Here is an 18,271-nt window from a genome sequence, read left to right as displayed (position 1 = left end):
AAAAAAATGTCTTAATGTTTTCTTGCAATCATGAAGTTATATCTGTGTTAATGTAACGAGACATTGCATTGTTTTGTATTTAAAACTGATTTATCTTTACATCTAAACTGGACAGTTGTGCAGCTGATGTGCAGATGACATTGATACACACCAGCAAAGCTAGGGCTCCAAAAGCACCAGCTTCAGAGCATCTCCCCTCCTGTTCCTGCGCTGCCACCTAGTTTTCTCCTCCTGTTTCTTGGGGGTTTCCTGTGTCAAAGTCTGGTTTTGGGGTCTTGATTATTCTACTTGAATACTCAAATGAAGCATATTCCCCCGGGGAGTTGATGGGGTCTCAACACCAAAAGCTGCCACACTAGTTAATTCTTCATTTGAACCACGGACCGTATCTGAACAGGTGTGGGAATCCCCTGCCAGTGAGCTTTTGCAAATGCAGGGTAAGTTCCTCAAGATAACACCATGATAAGGCAAATATCTCTCCAAAGTGGGCTAAATAATTTGTGAAAGGACACATGAGGGAAATAAGCATACTGGTGTTGGCATTAAAGTCAAATATGGAGGTAAAATATAAATATACATGAATGAATATGAGGCGCACAACATTGATTAATGGAAATGTATTAAATACTACACGGCATTTCGTTGCTTCAGGTGGGTTCAGCTCAAACACCCACAGCACTCTTGTCAGGAGTGTTTTGGTTGATATCAAAAAAGGGGGTTGAACCTCTTCAGTTTGAGTGGTTCCTATTTTATTTACGGTGCCATCGCTCCCTCTCTGTCTACCAAACCAGTGCAGGTAAATGAGACGCAGCTAAGAAGCCAGATAGGAAAATTGCCCCCCCCCCTCCCTCACCTATTAACGATCCACTCACACGCTTGTTTCCCCCCCTTAACTTGCGTCCTTGAGGACGTTTTAACTCTCTGCCAAAATCTCCGGACAGCGCCGCGAAGGTGAAGCTGCGGCTCCGTCTCCCGCCCGCAGCGCACGGCTCCCGCTCGCTGCCCTGCCGCATCTGCAGGGGTGGAACCCGGGCTGGTCCAGGCCGAGAGTCCCGGTGGTGTTTCCCCTCCATGCACCGGCTCACGGTCTGAAGGGAGCCAGCCTGCCTGCCTGCCTGTCTGCCTGCCTGCCTGCCGTGGAGAAATGGATTCCTGCTGTTGAAACCCACCCCCACCGAGATAGGTATGTGCCACAGACCCTATCACGAAAACGAACTTAAAGGCATGTGAATGAAGATTATTAATCGCAGGCTTATTAATGTAATACTATGTTGCAGGCTCCTAGTCTAACCTACAACAAGGTCAAAATGAACCAAAATCAAAATGTTCTCGTCTAAGTTCTAAATATACAATCCTGTGAGCATGAGTGATTTTGATGTTGTCGTGGTGGCGCTTTAATTCATTATTTAGGCCAAATTCATTATTTTCTCATGACAGAAAAAAGTTGATTGCAGTGGGCTCCTGCAGGCCATTGTTAATTCTTATTAGCCTGAAGTGCATTATGCAGACAAGTACAAACTGGGTTTTTAAGATAATAACATAGGGCATAACAGTTGGACCTCTCTGTGTATCTCTGTGTGTAGTGTATCAATAAAATTGCAAAGCTAATGCATCTTCTCTTCTCTACCATGTAATAAATTTGAATACGCTGACAGTTAACCGTTGACCCTCCACCGACCACACATAATTTGCTTGAGTGTACAATGCAACCATGCATAGTGATGGTGGTGTTGTGTGTCTTCGTGTGTGTTGGTGGAATAACAGAAAAATACTGGGAAAGCATGCAAATTGTAAAGAACACCACAATCAGCTGGGACATCTTGGTCTTTGGCTTGGAGCTTGAGGCCAGGCCAGTGGAGGTCAGTGCATTGAAACATGTCATCCTTAAAAAAAAAAGAAGAAGTTCAGCAAAAGGTTTGCACTTCAGAGAATAACTGTGTTTCCACACAAAGAAAGAGTAAAGGCTACGGACATAGTGGGAGGAAGTTGTTTTTTTGTTTTTTTTACTCTTCCTTTTATTTCCTTTTCTCTAAATGTTTAACCCTGGGATCAAAAAGTCTGCATGGTATTGCAGGCACCAGAGCTAAAACCAAGGCCTGAGACCACTGTTCGTATCAGAGGAAGAGTTTGAGGTCCACTGTGAGCTGACATTTTAGCCGTTGTCATCACGGGATAGTTCAGGTATTAAAGTTGCAAGTCTAACTAACTAAATGTAAATGCATTGACTTCATTGCTTATTTGTAATGAATACTCTTTTGGAAAGACATAAGACATAAGGAAAAGCCTAGAGTCGCTGTTACGGCACAACCACAAGGACATTCCACAGAGTTTAGTTTTAGCCTCCATCACCTTATAAGGCGATGTTCGAGAAAGCTTTCTGAATAAGAAAAGATGCGTCACCACTGAATTGCGAAGGAAAATGATTTCAGGTTGGCGCGTTAGTGGTCCTTTCACAGTGACTAAATGAAACGAAGTGAAAAGGCTGTCAGAGCAAACACACAAGCACAACATTGTGCAGACAAAGGTCAGTGTTCACGATGAAAAAGCTGCTTCACCTCTCCAAAAGAGCTGCACGACTGCAAGTGAAATGCTTGATGATTTTCTGCAGATTTTGTGCCTGAAATTGTACTTTGACCTGAAAACATGCTCTATGGCGTGTTTCCACAGGCACACAAGAATGGATCATTTGATTTTGTGTAACCCAGACAAAGTAGAAATGATGATGAACTAATGTTATTAGTTTAATTTTGAGAATCACTTAAGTTGTGTTATTTTTAGAGAAAATGCCAAGAATGTGAATTTTCTTCTGGTTATTTTGTAAATTGAATCACCTTTGCTGTGAGAAACTGCATTGGGCATTTTTCACCATTCTCACACATTCCACAGACCAAACTGAGTGATTAATCAACAGTGAAAATGATCGTTAGTTTGCCTCTCTAATCCTAGTAATTATCTAACTGTGCACTGTGATCAAACCAGGACTTATTGGCATAAGACTCACATGAAAATACATTGTGGATATCATGTTTGAAAATGTACTTTGTTAATTTACACATTTTTCACTGTGATGTAAATGAAGCTCACAGCAGCCTCCGGACAAATGATAAGGCTTTGTTTTTAATATTATAACATTATGAAAGCAACATCCCACGTTACTGATGTCCCCATCTATCAAGATTTGCAATTTATGTTTCTGGTGGGAAAGACCAGTAAATGCACTTAACCATGGTCTGACCTGCAGAACAACTGTAACATAAGAAGAAATACGATGTTAAAGTAGAGGACATATTCTGTAGAGGACATACAGAATATGGAATATGAAGGCGACTTAAGTCGCCCCCACCAATGGGAAAAACCCTTGTGACTTGAGTTTCTTTCAAGCCTGTCAGGTGCTTTCTCCTGCACCACGTGTATACTCCACATTTTATGGGAATGAGCAGCAGCTGTGTGAGTGTGTGTCTGTGTGTGTCTGTGTGTGGCCGTGCATGTTTGATTTTGTTAAAGAAATTTCTCCAGCAGCTACACTCCTGGCGGGGCTCCAAGCCACAAGTGTTTTGGTAAAGTGGCAAGATAAAGTATTTTTCTGCTCTCATGGGACCCAGAGCCTTTAGATAGAAACAGAAACATTCCCCTACGTGTGTGTGTGTGTGTGTGTGTGTGTGCGTGTGTGTGCGTGCGTGCATGCCTGTGTGTTTGTGTGTGTGTGTGCGTGCGTGTGTGCGTGCATGCCTGTGTGTGTGCGTTTGTGCTTGTGTGTGTGTGTGTGTGTGTGTGTATGTTGTGTTGGATGGGTTACACTCTGTTTCATCAAGTTATTTCATGGTGCTACAGATAACTGCAGTGTGTGTGTGTGTGTGTGTGTGTGTGTGTGTGTGTGTGTGTGTGTGTGTGAGGAACCATCTTCTTTCATGTTTTTCAGTATCAGTGTTTGATGTTTCTGATTTTTTGGTAAATGTGAAATATTGGAGTTGAGGGCTGATTTTTTTCATCTCCAACCTGATCGGAGCTGACAGTTCAGCGCTGAAAAGTGTTTCATCTGATCTGTACTCCTTTCTCTTATTGCCCTACTTTTTTCCTGTGTTCTTTTTTTATATCTCTCCTTTGATTTTTTTTTTTTTTAATTCATTTACAGCTGTTTAAACAAATAACAATAAACAAAAAGCACCACAGTGAATTGTGTCTGTTTTTTGTTCATTCACTGGAAGATAGCTCCTGAAACATACAAATGTTTCCCAACAACATACTTTCTCTCATTTTTTCTTTTTTTTCCCACAGTTTACCCGACTTATCTTTACGCCTCCATCTACTCATTCTTTCCTCCCCAGGTTTTAGAGGTCAGGTTGAAGTTAGAGATTACAGTCATTCTATTTAACTGACTAGCTTTGTGTGTGTTTGTGCTTTTCGAGCATTTTTAAGCCATGCTGGTGGGGATGCTATAACACTGGTCCGTCTGTCGGTCAGGAGGTCAGTTGGTCGACCATGTTTGTCCAGACTAAAATAGCCCAACAACTGTTTGATGGTTTCCATGAAAGTTTGTACAAATATGTATGATCCCCAGAGGATGAGTTCTGATTCTGTTGCTGACCTGTCATTTTTCGTTATCTATTTCCTGACCGCCTTCGCTGACTTGGTGCGGCCAAACAACACACCTGTTAAATGACTGGCTGTGTGCGTGTCACAGTGTTTGTGAGCCAGGGAGCGAGCGAGCGAGCTTGGGTTTTTTTTTTTATTGGCAAATGCTTGCACTACAACACAACAGACGGTGATGTGGTGATGGTTGGTGATGGTGAACACTGTACCTGCTTAACATCAACGTGCCATAACATTGTCATTGGTAAAAGCCCCCTGTTGAAGACTCTTGTTATCATTGATTTATGTTGACGTTAATTTTATAGTAAAGCACATAACGTGGCATAAAAAGATAGTAAAAAAAAATATAAAAAAAGATTTTTACAAGAACTATAGACAAAAAATAGGCGATTTCTTTTTGTTGATGCACAGCGTCTTTTCTGTTTCTCATACATTTAACTGAAGGAAACGACCCCACTCTATAACCACTCCTCACTGTTGCATTGCTGGAGGAAGACCAGGATTAATTACAGTGTGTTTATTTAGGGAACACAGTCACTTCATAGTATGTGGTTTAAATAAATGAATGTAATGATGTTTATCATAAATCACACTCCTTCCTTTCTTGTCAAATGGTACATGCTGATAATTCATAAAGCTTGGGAATTAAGAAGTCTTTGTGTGTCTGTTTCACCTTCAAACAGGCAAAATGAGCAATCTTCGTTCTCCCTTCACCGACCTTCAGTCTGAAGGTGGTAAATAAAACCCTGGGTAATTACTGTAGGACTAAAAACCACCAAACAGAAAATAATTCTGCTTGCAGAATAGAGTAACAGGGTGATAATGTGAACATTTCCATCAGCTCTAACAGGTTTCACAGCTTCCTTCTTTCTTGTTTTCACCCGCCTTTGTTCCATCCAGTATAGAGGAGACTGAAAGCTTAGTTAGTTGAAGTTAATCAGTAAATCCAGTGCCCTGGAGACCAAATTGCATCTACTTTACAGCACAATAGACACATTGTGCCCAGTACTTTTATCATTAGTAAAGCCATATTCTCCTATTAGCCTCCAGTTTATTTCTTTGACCTCTGAACACAAGTGATATAATTACACACACCCCTCCCCCAATTCCTTTTTGTTTTTTAATGCTCCTTTCGCTCTCCCAGTCTTTTTCTCTCTTTCTCCCTATATCCTTCTGTCTGCCTGCTTTCCACCATTTTCACAATCATTTTACCATTGAATGATCTGAAATTAATTTCTAGAAGATGTGGTTAATGTTGAGCAGTGGAATAATGGAGTACTGAGGGGTGATTTATAGGATTCAGATTCATTAAAAAACTCTGTATATACTTTTGCATTTGACAGCTTTTTACATTACAGATATAGAGTATGATTTGATGGGTTTTTAGTGAAACACCTGAAATCACGTCTGTGTTTAACACAAGCTTAAGACATTTTCACGTTTTACTTTAAGTAAATACCCCAGTTGTGATATTTTTAAGCTTTAATGTGTCTCCAAAAAATGTTGGTTGCTAACAACTAAACGAAAACCAATCTACTCATCTGTCAGCTTTACTCCTAGCGACTGTATTCAGTCTTCAAAAATCTCAAAAGTGGTTTTCTTTTGTGTGTCACAGAGCTCATTTTTTGGAACAATCTAAAAGCCAATGAAAAAGTCCCATGGGCTTTTTGTCGAGGGAACCAGGCTGATGCTAACTTCTGGGTTGGCCTACAAAAAAACATCATCCCTGCAGCACTCTAGTATATAGTTGTTGTTGAGGAGTGTTTTCTCTCTCTCTCTCCAGTGTGATGTGTCTCGCCCTACACTGGCAGGCTGTGAGGGCATGAGACTGCGAAAAGGGCGGGACTTCAATCCTGACTCCCACCTGAAACTGGCCCCTCCTCCACCACCTGTTGCCTGGTTGCCCGGTGTCCTCACTAAGGGTGTACGTCTGCGTCTGCGTCTGGATCACCGTGACGACAGGGGACGAGGCTGCTGGCAGCTGGTGGACCTGGAGGCGGAGTCAGAGCCAGATGGGCAGAGACTGAGGAGCCACACCCCTGACACCCACACAGAAAGTAAGAAATATGAATCATGAATATTGAATATTGTGTTTGTTTTGTATTTTGTTTTACTTAAGTAAAGTAAAACCATGCGTTAGTAAAGTGTTTAGTATTTCCTTACTTAAGTTAAGTAGCAATACCACATAGTGTATTATTTTTAAAATATACGTACTCTTCCGTATCAAAGATTAAAGCACTCGTTATGGTACAATGGCTTCTGTCACTATTATATTATAGATTAATGGATCTTAAGATATTATCAGAAAAGTACAGGCTGCTTACAGTACTAATTATGGTGGCAGGTCTCTCTCATTGCTATATTATTATATATTATTATCATCATTATTATTATATAATTTTCAATCATTATCATAAAGTGTATTAAATTGAAGGATGATTATATGGAGAAATACATCTTTTTATATTTTGTATGTTAATCCAAATCTGTGAAGTAACGACAGTGGTAAATACAGCTGTTAGATAAATGCAGTGCAGCAAAAACTACAGTATTTTCCTCTGAAATGTAGTGGAGTTTAAGTATAAAGCAGCAGAAAATCAGTCAAATAAAATACACTTTCCTCAAAGTTGAAAATGTAACTACAGGACTTGAGTAAATGTACCACCACTGTTTAACGTCATTAGGGGAAACTACTTAAAAAGCCGTATTTCGAATGTGTGCAGTCTATTTAAACTTGTAGATGTGCATGTGTGTATGTGGCTGTAGAAGAGGGTATTTAATATTTATTCTTGGATGTGATTTATCAAATTTCCCCCTTATATCCCCCCGACAAAAACTGATGAAAAGAGCCATACTCCTCACCTTCCCTTTCTTCTGGAGTGTGTTGTGTTATGAAGGGTCTCAGTGGAGATAAGGAAGGGCAGTGCGTGTGTGTGTGTGTGTGTGTGCACGTGTGAGTGTTCCTGTTTAATAGACACATTGCTGTTTATGCGTTTATTTATTCCCACCTTATCACATGACTCTGGCGCAGGATCCGATTTCACTGTCTGTTACCATGGTGACGCCCTGCCTGAGCTGTAAATAAATTCAGGGGGGTTGTTACATTGTTACATTGATTACAGAACAAACACACACATACACACGCAGAGAGACACACTAATCTATTCTGTAGCCAGGCAAGGGCATATAGTTTCTAGTTAAAATGCAGTTATTTTATGCATGCATTTTGGTGTGTGTGTGTGTGTGTGTGTGTGTGTGTGTGTGATTGAGAGAGAGAGACAGTGTTTAGACCATTTGTTTATGTGTGTAGGTGTGCAGTTTAGAAAGACATTAGCATAACTCACTTCATTGCAGTTTCCCCTCTGCGTAAGTGAAAACAGATACAAATCTCTATCCCTTGAAGCTAGTGATTAAGTTATGCTAATCATTGCTGATCATTGCTGCATTACTGTGGCCATAACACCAGGCTGTAACAGCTTTCAAATGCCTTCCTCAAACATTTTGCTTCCAAAAGGAGACAATATCCCTTAGTCGGAAAATCTAATTGGGTGTAGGGGTTCACTGATTGCTTAATTGCTTAATTAGCCATAAATAAATTAGACTTTGGTCCCGAATGTAATGTTTTAGGGTGCGGTGCAGTGGTGCACAGCCTTTCCCCTTGCCTGCAAAAAATGGTGTATTGTCAGTCAGTGTTAATGGTACCCCCCCCCCATATCCAATTCTTTTTAAGTAAAAGATGATTATCTGTTCTCTCTCAGTCGGTCTCCGTCTGTAACGTGATGCTCTGTAATGGGACGGGACTGATTGAGGAGGGACATCAGGATTAATCTCACTGTGTAATTACTTTTATGATTTATGGGTCCCTTCCTTCACACACACACACACACACACACATGCATGCACGCACGCATGCACGCGCGCACTCACGCACACACACACACACACACACACACACACACACACACACACACACACTCAGACACACACAGGGCTCCTACCATCACGGTCACTGCAGATTAAGTGAGTGAATGTGTGCCAGCACAGTATCATAGCCTTATTGTCCTGACCTTGCTGTTTATTGTCCCTTTTTTATTATAATGTATAGGCCTCTAGCAATGAAACAATACAATTTGCCTGGCCTGTCACATTTGGTGTTAAGGCTTCTTGTGAGCGACCGCTTTACAGCCGACTCCTGACAAATCTCTTTACACGCTGGCAGCGGCTGCGTGTGTGAGCGAGGACACGCGGGCGTTTGATCCCCCCTTTGAAAGGTTAACCTGATTTTGATTGAGTGTTAAAACCCACAAATGCGGCTTCAAATGGGAATCAGTATAGCAACCTGAGCGTAACTAATCAATATGTGGTGGCGAGGGGTAAAGCCCGAGTTGTACTCCACACTGGTAGCCTGTGAGAGCAAATAAGCGCTCTGGAGCCTGCTTTTTTCTTTTAATACCTGCACCTCAGCAGGGAAATCACTCACAACCTTGCCTTTGGCTGGTCTCCTTTTCTTTCCATGTGTGTTTTTTTCATTATAGATAAAACAAAAGCTGCATGCATGAGCTGACGCAAAGACAGAGGCAGTCTATAAATGTAAGGAAGGCAGTGAGTTTTGACAGAAGTGTAATCTTTTATCACAAACAAAAGCAGCAGAGTAATCCTGAAGGGTTTCTACTTTAACCTTTTGATGTTAACAAAAGAACTGGTCTCTCTAATTGTACAAGAAAAGTTTAAGCTAAGTTAAGAGTCCTTAAAAGATTTAATATAACCGCATTTTGGTACAGTTTTTTTTTGATGGGACTCATTAAGAGAACATGCATCTTGTGTTGAAATTTTAATTTCTTCAGAAATGACTTCAAAACAGATACCCAACGCTTGTGTAGTTGTGTAGATTGTACCTTGTCAATCGCTCTAAGCCTTTTTTTGAAGACAGACGAGAAAAATCCTGAGCTGCGGCAACTGTAATTACATTACAGTCCCACACAGCCACACACGCACACACACACACACACACACACACATATACGCACACACACAAACGTCGCTCTGAGCTCAGCACGTCTGCCGGCTGCCGCGGGATGTTAGAGGCGTGTTGCTATGACGACTGAAAGGGGACACAGAGGAAGGGGGTTAGGGTAGAAGGGAAGGGGAGGAGGGGGTTGTTTCGGAGGAAGGTGGTCGGAGATTGAGGAACAGAGAGAGAGAGAGAGAGAGAGATGTGCAGAGTTGCCGGTGTCTTGAAAGTGTGCAGCAGCAGAGAACAGTAGAGGCAGACTGCTGGAGATCCATCAGGGGAATATCCAGAAACCTGCTGCTGGAGTGAGGCGTCAAACAGACATTGATTACCAGACGGCTGTGTGCAGGGTAGGCAATGCTCAGAATGATAAATTTGTGCTCATCTTGATGCCTTTTTCTATGTGATTTGCTCCGAGGAAGAGAAAGAGGATGGAGGGGATCATACATATTCACGTGCTCTGTCTGTCTCTGTTCCTGTTTCTCCTCTTTCTGCAATGACCAAGTATTTGTCATCACAGGAAGAGGATTTTATTCTGTAACAGTTGTCAGTCTGTCTTTATTGAGGTCAAGCCAGATGTGTGTTATTTAGCTGACAGAAATAAGAGAATAATAAGTATGAGAGAGAGCTAATTAGCACAACATCAACCTCTGTCAAAGCACAGACTTCATATTCAAGGGCCATGTCAGGTAAGGGACGGTGCTGCATGAATTAAATGATGGAGAGATCGTTTGAAAGAAGGATGTATTGTGAAAGTCAGGGCCATGTGGATGAATGGTACCAAGACAAACACTTGAAGCTCAGTGTGTGTGTGTGTGTGTGTGTGTGTGTGTGTGCGTGCACTTGATTGATTGTTTGATTGTGTGGGTGTTGTGGGTATATGTGTTTTGCTTTCACTTCCTCTGTGTGTGTGTGTGTGTGTGTGTGTGTGGCTTTGTCTCTCTCTCTCCCTCCTCTCTCTCTCTCTGTGCAGTAATGATATTTATTGCAATCTTTGCAGCTGGAGAGGGGGAGGGGTGTTGTAAAGTACAAAGCTTTATGTTGCTTTGTTTCTCTCTCTCTCTCTCTCTCTCTCCCTCTGTATGTGTGTGTGTGTATGTGTGTGTGTTTGGAGGGAGTAGTCTCACATGTATATCTAAGTTTCCGCTCTGGTTTGGAGCCAAGGCAGTGGTGCGTGCAGTTTAAAGCTGCCACTTCCTGTTACTTTCTATTTAATAATCTTTCTGTCTCTTTCAGGTCTGATGAGCACCCTGTCTGTTGGCTCCGAAATGCAGACTCCCACTCCTGGCCCACAGTTTATAGCGGGGCCCCAGGGTAAAGTACCTGGCAGAAAGAGAGGACGGCCCCCCATCCGTAAGTTGGAGTTCCAGAGTCACTATGTAGAGCCTCTGTTGCCCCTCAAGGTCCCGAAGAAGAGAGGCAGGAAACCTGGCTTTAAGGTTGGTCAAACATTGTTTTATTTTCATTTGCCTCTTTGAAATAACTGTTCCTTTGCCATGAGAGTTACAGTATCTACACAGACTGCGTAGTGAAAGCACCAGGAGCTTCAGTCTTCCGCCTTTATCTAAACAGGATGCGTTCAGGTACAGCGTTGAGTATAGGTCACCTGCTTTTTGACACCGCTCAGGGTCCATTCAGTGTAGTTACATGAGTAAGATGGAACGGACTCAAAACCTAAGACAACATTTTGAGGTTACACACATGAAGTGCAACTGAAATATGACTTGGCCTGTATAGACAGCCATATTGATTAAAACTGAAATCTTTTCCACCCGATGTGTGTGAGATGAATGACTGAACAACACCTGCTATGTAGACAGGCTATAGCCAGCACATTAAAGGTATTCCGTGTCATTTTCTTGTAAACAGTTATATTTTCATTCAGTGTTTCTCCCCAAACTGCATTTAGTGTTTCTTGAAATGTTGAAAGCATTTCCTTCCTCATAAAGCATTTACAAAGCTGAATGAATAACTTGAAAAGCTGCATTGTTTTGGGACATTTTTGGCTAGCAGCACGTTGATAGGGTTGTTGATACACAAAAGCTGATAAGTGAAACACTGTTTAACTGTTGGCATGAATGTGAATGTTGCGTTCATGTGCATTTTAGTGCTCATGCTTACATACATACGAAACAGGGGCCTACTCATCAAAACATTGCCCTTGTGCATCACTAGTGGTAAAAACGCCACATGACACCTTTAATTTTTGGTATAATTATTGTTTATATTTATTAGGACGATTACTTCTTCCGTCTTTTCTCTTACACACATACTAGTATTGAGAATGTTGTTAATGTTAAAAGTGTCAGTATTGGTATTATTTTTGTAGATGGTAATGGAATTGATATTGGAACTATTATTGTGTAGATAGAGACATGAAATATTAGAGAGAGGGAGAGAGAGAGGGGAGAGGGATATGCAACCAGAATTGAACTGGGGATGTGGTATCGGAATTGGCTCTGGAATAGGTATCTACAGAATTAATGGTTACTACTGATTACTGATATTTGATATTGTTTGTGGTAGTGCTGGAATTTGTTTTATCACCACTAGTGCCAGCGCCTTTTCGAGACCCTTCATTTTGCTTTAAAGCCTGATCTTACCTCTATTGGATGAAAAGATATATTTTAGCCTCAGCTGGAGTTTGCTAACATAATATTCTCTGGCACACCCACTAGCCAAACTTACCATTTTTCTCCACTAGTGGCAATATCCATCAATCCAATGTGTTATTTTCTGATGTGCAATCAGACTTAGAGCCATACAGGAACACTACTGTCTTTGTCTGTGTGTACTTATGTGTGTGTGTGTGTATGTGTGTGTCTGTAGCTGAAGCCCAGGATGGTGATGTCCCCACTGGCCAACTCTCCTCCCAACAGCACTCCAGAACCTGAGATGGGCTCCATCCCACAGGATGCTGCTATTGTCCCCCACTCTGCCACACCACAGGTCCTAACAGGTAACACCACAGTCATTTCAACCTTTATAACCTTTTCTATCTAGTAAAATGGTCAGTAATGAATAATTTTGTATATTATTCATCCCTGCCACCTTGCTCTGACTTTGACATTAATTCAGCACTAAATACACGCTTCTGTTTTTACAAGTGTCAGCGTGGTGTTTTTTTTCTTTGTTCTCTAAATACACAAATATGCATTAGTTCTCTGTGAGGAGATATGCTTTTAGATGTAAAACACAGACTCTGATGTATGTTGAATCAAAAACAGCACAAGTGTCTGTGGGTTTAGTGTGAATGTTTACATGCTTTAAAATGAAAAATAAATGCCTTCAAACATACCCCAAACATATCATCTCTCATATTCTCTCTCAGTCTTTCCTCTCGTGCTTTGCCTCTGGAGAAAGACATATTTTAATATTTCACAAAAAACACATTTCATACAGCCACCCTGTCTGTCTTGCTCTCTTTTTTCTTTGCCTTTTTTTCCCCCACAGTCTGTCCTGCTCTGAATAAGCAAATATTTAAAGATTGCCTTTAGTGTATTTGAGGTGGGAATGGGAATCTCATGTGTCAAGGACCATGGTTTTGCTCTTTGTTCTTGCAAATCATGAAAAGTGTTTGATGTCACACTGTAGACATACAGAAGCAAAGCATGTACGTGCACACACACACACACACACACACACACACACACACACATATATGCACACACATTAAAACCAGTTTTCTCGCTGTGGTGCCAGCCAGACAGATATGTAAATCATTTCTCTGGTGAAATGGAGAAGCATTGCAAAAATAGACTGTATTTTTAAGATACTGTTTTGGATACTGTTTAAGCCGCACACATTCCCTTTCAAATACTGATTTTTTTTCTTATCATATTATTTTTTACATGAATTTATGTTATTTATTATCATCTGTCAGAATTTATTAAGCATTTACTGTAGGATACAAAGGCAGTTGAGTACGCTGTGTATCTGTGTGTGTGTCAGTATGTCAGCTTCCAAAAAAAAACCACATGCACAGATCTTATCACATAATTGATTTTTCAGAGGACAAAAAAATACATTTGACCTCTGTGTTGCACATTGTAGAATCATCTCAGTGGAGTATTTCCATTTTATAAATCTGTCATCAGGCAAATCCATAACTGTGCAGCTCTAGTATAACCAGCAGGCATCTACATTACTAACAAGCTGAAAAATGGTTGGCACAAAGAGAGCGGATTCAGAGGAATTACTGACCACCTTTCAGCTCTAGCAGATAAGTCTGCAGACATAATATTGTCTAAAAGTAAGGTAAAATGTTTATATTTGAACAGATAGCAGGTTCCTCACAAATTTTTGACGGACATTGCTTGTAGAAAGCTGTTATTTTAGTGTTAAATGAAATATACATCCCCCTGGTTTTACACCTAATCTCCATTTTAGAGTCTTGAGACAGTAGTAGGGACAACAGTCCTTTGAGCTAAATGCTAACGTGAGCATACTAACATGAACAAAAGCACATTGTTAACAAGATGATGTTACTTAAGTTTCCCATGTTGAAAGCATCAGCATTGCAATGCTAACAGTTGCTAATTAGCACTAAACACAAAGCAGAGCTGACACTGATGGGAATGTCATTAGCTTTGCAGGTATTTGATCATAAACCAAAGAACTGGACAAAGTGAAATGTTGATGTTGATGAATCCTGATGAATGGCAGCAGTCAGGTGATTACCAAAGGGGGGAATGGATATGTGTACTTGATTTAATCAAAAGTTGTTGACAGATTTTGCTTAGAAGAGGCTACAGGAAAAGTCGCTAAAGTCAATGTCCTGCTGACAGACTGACATCACCATACTAAAAAGACTATTATATTTTCCAAGTGGGCTTAGCTTTAATGTTACCACTTCCTGTGCCTCCTCCTTCAGCAGAGACACCAATGCCTGATGACTTCATATGCGACCCACCAGTGGACTCCAAGCGCTACGCTGTAGATCCCAGTGACTCTGCCTTCAACGTCATGACATCACAGTACCCAACAAAGCACTCTTACCCTTATCGTGGCAGCAGTTGCTCTACTCCGATGGCCGTGTGCAGAAAAGCATCGAGCCCAGGAAGCTTCCAGGACGGAAACAGGAATGGTGAGGCTGTGTATTAGCATCCAGTGTATTTTTGCCAACAATACAAGTGCACAAGTGGTGTTATATGATCCAGACCACACATGCCATTGAAAGTGTACATCTATTTTGTCACTGCAATGTTGCTTTATGCATATAATCAGCTCCCATTTACATATTTTAAAAGGCTAATTTGCTTTGTACCAAAGCTTTTAAAGGTCCCGTACAACTGTGGTCCACCTGCACAGGTCTTGTCACATGTCTAATTAGACCTCCTGTTAGGACAGTGGTAGTGTGTGCCAAATGTGCTTGACTGACACCTCCCTCTCCCTCCAGTTATCTTGTTAACATAGGATAACATAAGATCAAGCTATTTGTCCCACAGTGGGGAAATTTGCGACATACACTGTATCATTCTTACTGGTGTGTTGAGATAGGATTTCCATCATGGTTCTGCCGAGGAGCAGAAGTCCAATTAGTCAGTCTGATTAAAAACGTGTGCAGAGCCCTTAAAATCGTATATATTGTTTAGTGTTGCTTCTGCAGTAAATTGACTAAAGATAAAAGTCATGTAATTTGCTAGAAGTCTCTAGAACCGCTGTGAATTTACTGATTGCCTGTGTTTGCTTGAGTAGCATACAGCCATGCGAATGGCTAAAGTGTGACTGGAGCATCTGTGGGTTGCCTGGCAACCTCAAGATAAAGAGAAAACACCAGAAAGAGCGCAATCATGCAATTAACAAACCGTGAAACTACAAATTGTCATTTTTGTACAAAATAAACAGACAAGATAAGACTTGTTAATTAATGGTGCCTTTAGAGGCACTGGTCGGATCATTTTGTTACCTTCAGACAGAGCTAGATGGAAACCGCTGTTTCTAGTCTTTGTGCAAAGCTAAGCTAACCATTTCCCAGCTGTAGCTTCGTCTAAACAGACAGACATGAGAGTTATATCGATCGTTTTGTAAGAAAGCAAATAAACCCATTTGGATCACCATTATTTTAAGCATCTGAACATAAAATCTTAATTCTGGCTGTCTCCCTGTGCTTCATAGGTTACATGCCAATGCCAGACTCTGGAGAGTGCAAACGTCCTGCTGGTAAGGACCCATCTAACTGGGGTGTGGAGGAGGTGGTGTGGTTTATCAAAGATGCTGACCCCCAAGCCCTGGGACCTCACGCTGATGCCTTCAGGAAGCATGTGAGTCCAGACAGCTTTATATTATAGACCAAGGCCATTGACTGATACTGTAATATAATAATACATTGCAAATGTAAGATTTGTAAGATTTTACTGGTGTACACATAATGGTAATCACACAAACAGGTGAAATAGGTGTTATGTGTTATATTGTAGATTCTACCAGTAATGTGGCTCTGTGATGTGTTTCAGGAGATAGATGGAGATGCTCTGCTCCTGCTGAAAAGTGAGATGATGATGAAGTACCTGGGACTGAAGCTGGGCCCTGCACTCAAACTCTGTTACCACATCGACAGGCTTAAACAGAATCGGTTGTGATTTTCTGCAGAGGAGCCAAACTCCTGATCATAGTTCACTTTAACTGAACCAGTGCTGATTCTCTCAGACTTCCTCAACTGTCAGCAATAGATCATGAGCGCCTTTGGATCTGGATTGCATACTTGATGGCTTTTACTGCCTCTGCACCACATTTTGTCGACAAATTGGACATGTTGACTGTACATATTAAGACTATTTACAGCTGAAGCTAAGATTTCATTTTCATTTTTGTTTACTGGAGATCTGAATGGCTTTAGATTGTAAATAGTTTGGCTCCACACTGATGGCAGCTACTGTATACAGAGATGTGACCTGTAATAACTTAACCATATCTGAATTTCAGCAGCATGAATTTGTGCAGATCTTAATTATGGACACTGTATCAACACCTCTATAGACCTACAAAGACAGGGATCTTTTCGAACTGTATGGTGCATTACCTCAGTAGCATATTTAAACTTAACGAAGTCTTGCCGCTGTCTTTTAAGATAATCTGTTTTGTTCTAAACTGGTGAGGATGTTTATGCAGGTAGCTCTCAAACTCTTCATTCAGTTGATTTTGAAATCTTTTGGCTGTGAAGAGCAGCTAGTGCAAGCCACTGTTTTCAAAAATGTCCCCAAAAATCAAAAATAAAGCTGCACTATAACTGTGGGGGCACAGCTATCAAGCCTAAGAGATGTGTCACCTGGCAAAGCAGAGGTTTTCTAAGCCAGTGATCCTTAGATCCATTCTTAAGTATATCCACAGAGCATCAAGCTGGATGCATCTTAAGAGGAATTCTTGTGCATTTTGTTTTATCTTTATATTGAAAGATGTACAACTGCATTAGAAATTTCACCCCCAAGAAAAGAAGAAATAAAGTGACTTGAACATTTTTACCACAAACCACCGCTCACTAATGAGTGAATAAACAGTGAAGCCATAGGGTATTTCACTAAGCAGAGGTGCTTAATATCATTCTGTGTTTATTATCAGGACAGGAGGGAGACGAAACACAGATAGACACTTGGGGGATTTTCACCATGTTCTCACTGATTGCATATCATGTTACAATGACTGGATTTAAAATGACAATATTGAATCGCGAGCCACTTTGCAACCTTAGTATTTAAGAGGGTTGCAAAATGGTGTGAGTGATAGTAACTTGTAACAAACCCATACTTGGTGCTCACTGAAACTATTACTGCCACTACAACCACAACACTTAATCATTCTTCTCATACACTTCATACCTATTCTCTGGGTGACTTCCACATGAGGCTACAGTTTACATACCTCTCATGTAATACCTCTTCAGCCATTTTCAATATGAATTCCTCTGAGCTGTGTTTTGTTCTGCCAAATGATAAACCAATATTTCATCTCCAAACTGTAAAAGGTGACAAGTGAAATGTCTTGAGCATTAATAACAGTTTTTGAAACCATCGATTACAGTTTTGTCATTTAAAATTGTACAAACAACCACTTGTAAACACATTAATGATCAATCTCATGCAGTATATGACAGATTTGTAAAATTTGTGGTTAAACACAATGTTTTTTTAAGTCTTCTGTAAAATACTCTTTATTCAGTTTGATATTTTGTGTTCTGAATGTTTTGCTTAACTTTGTTTAATCAGTGTGCCACAAACAGACTTATGCGATGTACAGCATGTATGTCTATGTATGAATTCTTTCTGTATTTCATGTCTGTCTGCCACTTTTTATTATTCAGAATAATTTAATCTGATAACTTGGATTCAGTGATTTGCAGGAAATGAGGGAAGTGTATTGCACAAGAGCGGTTTCCCCAAACTGAAACATTTTGAAAAGTTTTCCACAAGTTTTTATCACACACGTGACCCACATTAAATCAATTTGTACTCACTATTGTCTGTCCTTTCTTTTTCCCTTTACTGTTTTTTTTTTTCATAGAAAGCACACTTTTCTCAGACAAAATAAACTTGCTTTCAAATGAATCATCAGATTTTTGTATCATCTGTAAATGTAAAAAGTGCAAAAGGATTATTATTATTATTGTTATTATTATTATTATTATTATTGTTATTATTATTATTTTATCATTATTATTATATATTTTTTGTAGTA

At 40.4% G+C, this 18,271-nt stretch overlaps 1 protein-coding gene across 2 annotated transcripts; it reads left to right on the top strand.

Annotated features, from left to right (window-relative positions):
- The first annotated feature begins 333 nt into the window (after positions 1–333).
- On the top strand, positions 334–18,050 carry scml4 (Scm polycomb group protein like 4). 2 transcript variants are annotated; one of them, XM_071479029.1, is made up of 8 exons: positions 334–437; positions 942–1,183; positions 6,374–6,647; positions 10,838–11,040; positions 12,431–12,560; positions 14,475–14,687; positions 15,719–15,864; positions 16,057–18,050. In XM_071479029.1, exons 3-8 carry the CDS (start codon positions 6,413–6,415, stop codon positions 16,180–16,182), a joined length of 1,053 nt encoding a protein of 350 aa, XP_071335130.1. In that variant the 5' UTR covers positions 334–437; positions 942–1,183; positions 6,374–6,412; the 3' UTR covers positions 16,183–18,050. The 2 variants fall into 2 exon arrangements, with proteins under 2 accessions (XP_071335130.1, XP_071335131.1); XM_071479030.1 differs by lacking the exon at positions 334–437 and having other exon boundaries at positions 897–1,183; positions 14,478–14,687.
- Positions 18,051–18,271: the final 221 nt, after the last annotated feature.

This window comes from Trachinotus anak, unplaced genomic scaffold (genome assembly GCF_046630095.1).
Source record: "Trachinotus anak isolate AG129_WGS33_773 ecotype Australia unplaced genomic scaffold, CSIRO_AGI_Tana_v1 ptg000005l, whole genome shotgun sequence".
Taxonomy (NCBI): domain Eukaryota; kingdom Metazoa; phylum Chordata; class Actinopteri; order Carangiformes; family Carangidae; genus Trachinotus; species Trachinotus anak.
The sequence above is the reverse complement of the archived record's forward strand: the minus strand, read 5'-3'. Positions and strand labels throughout refer to the sequence as shown.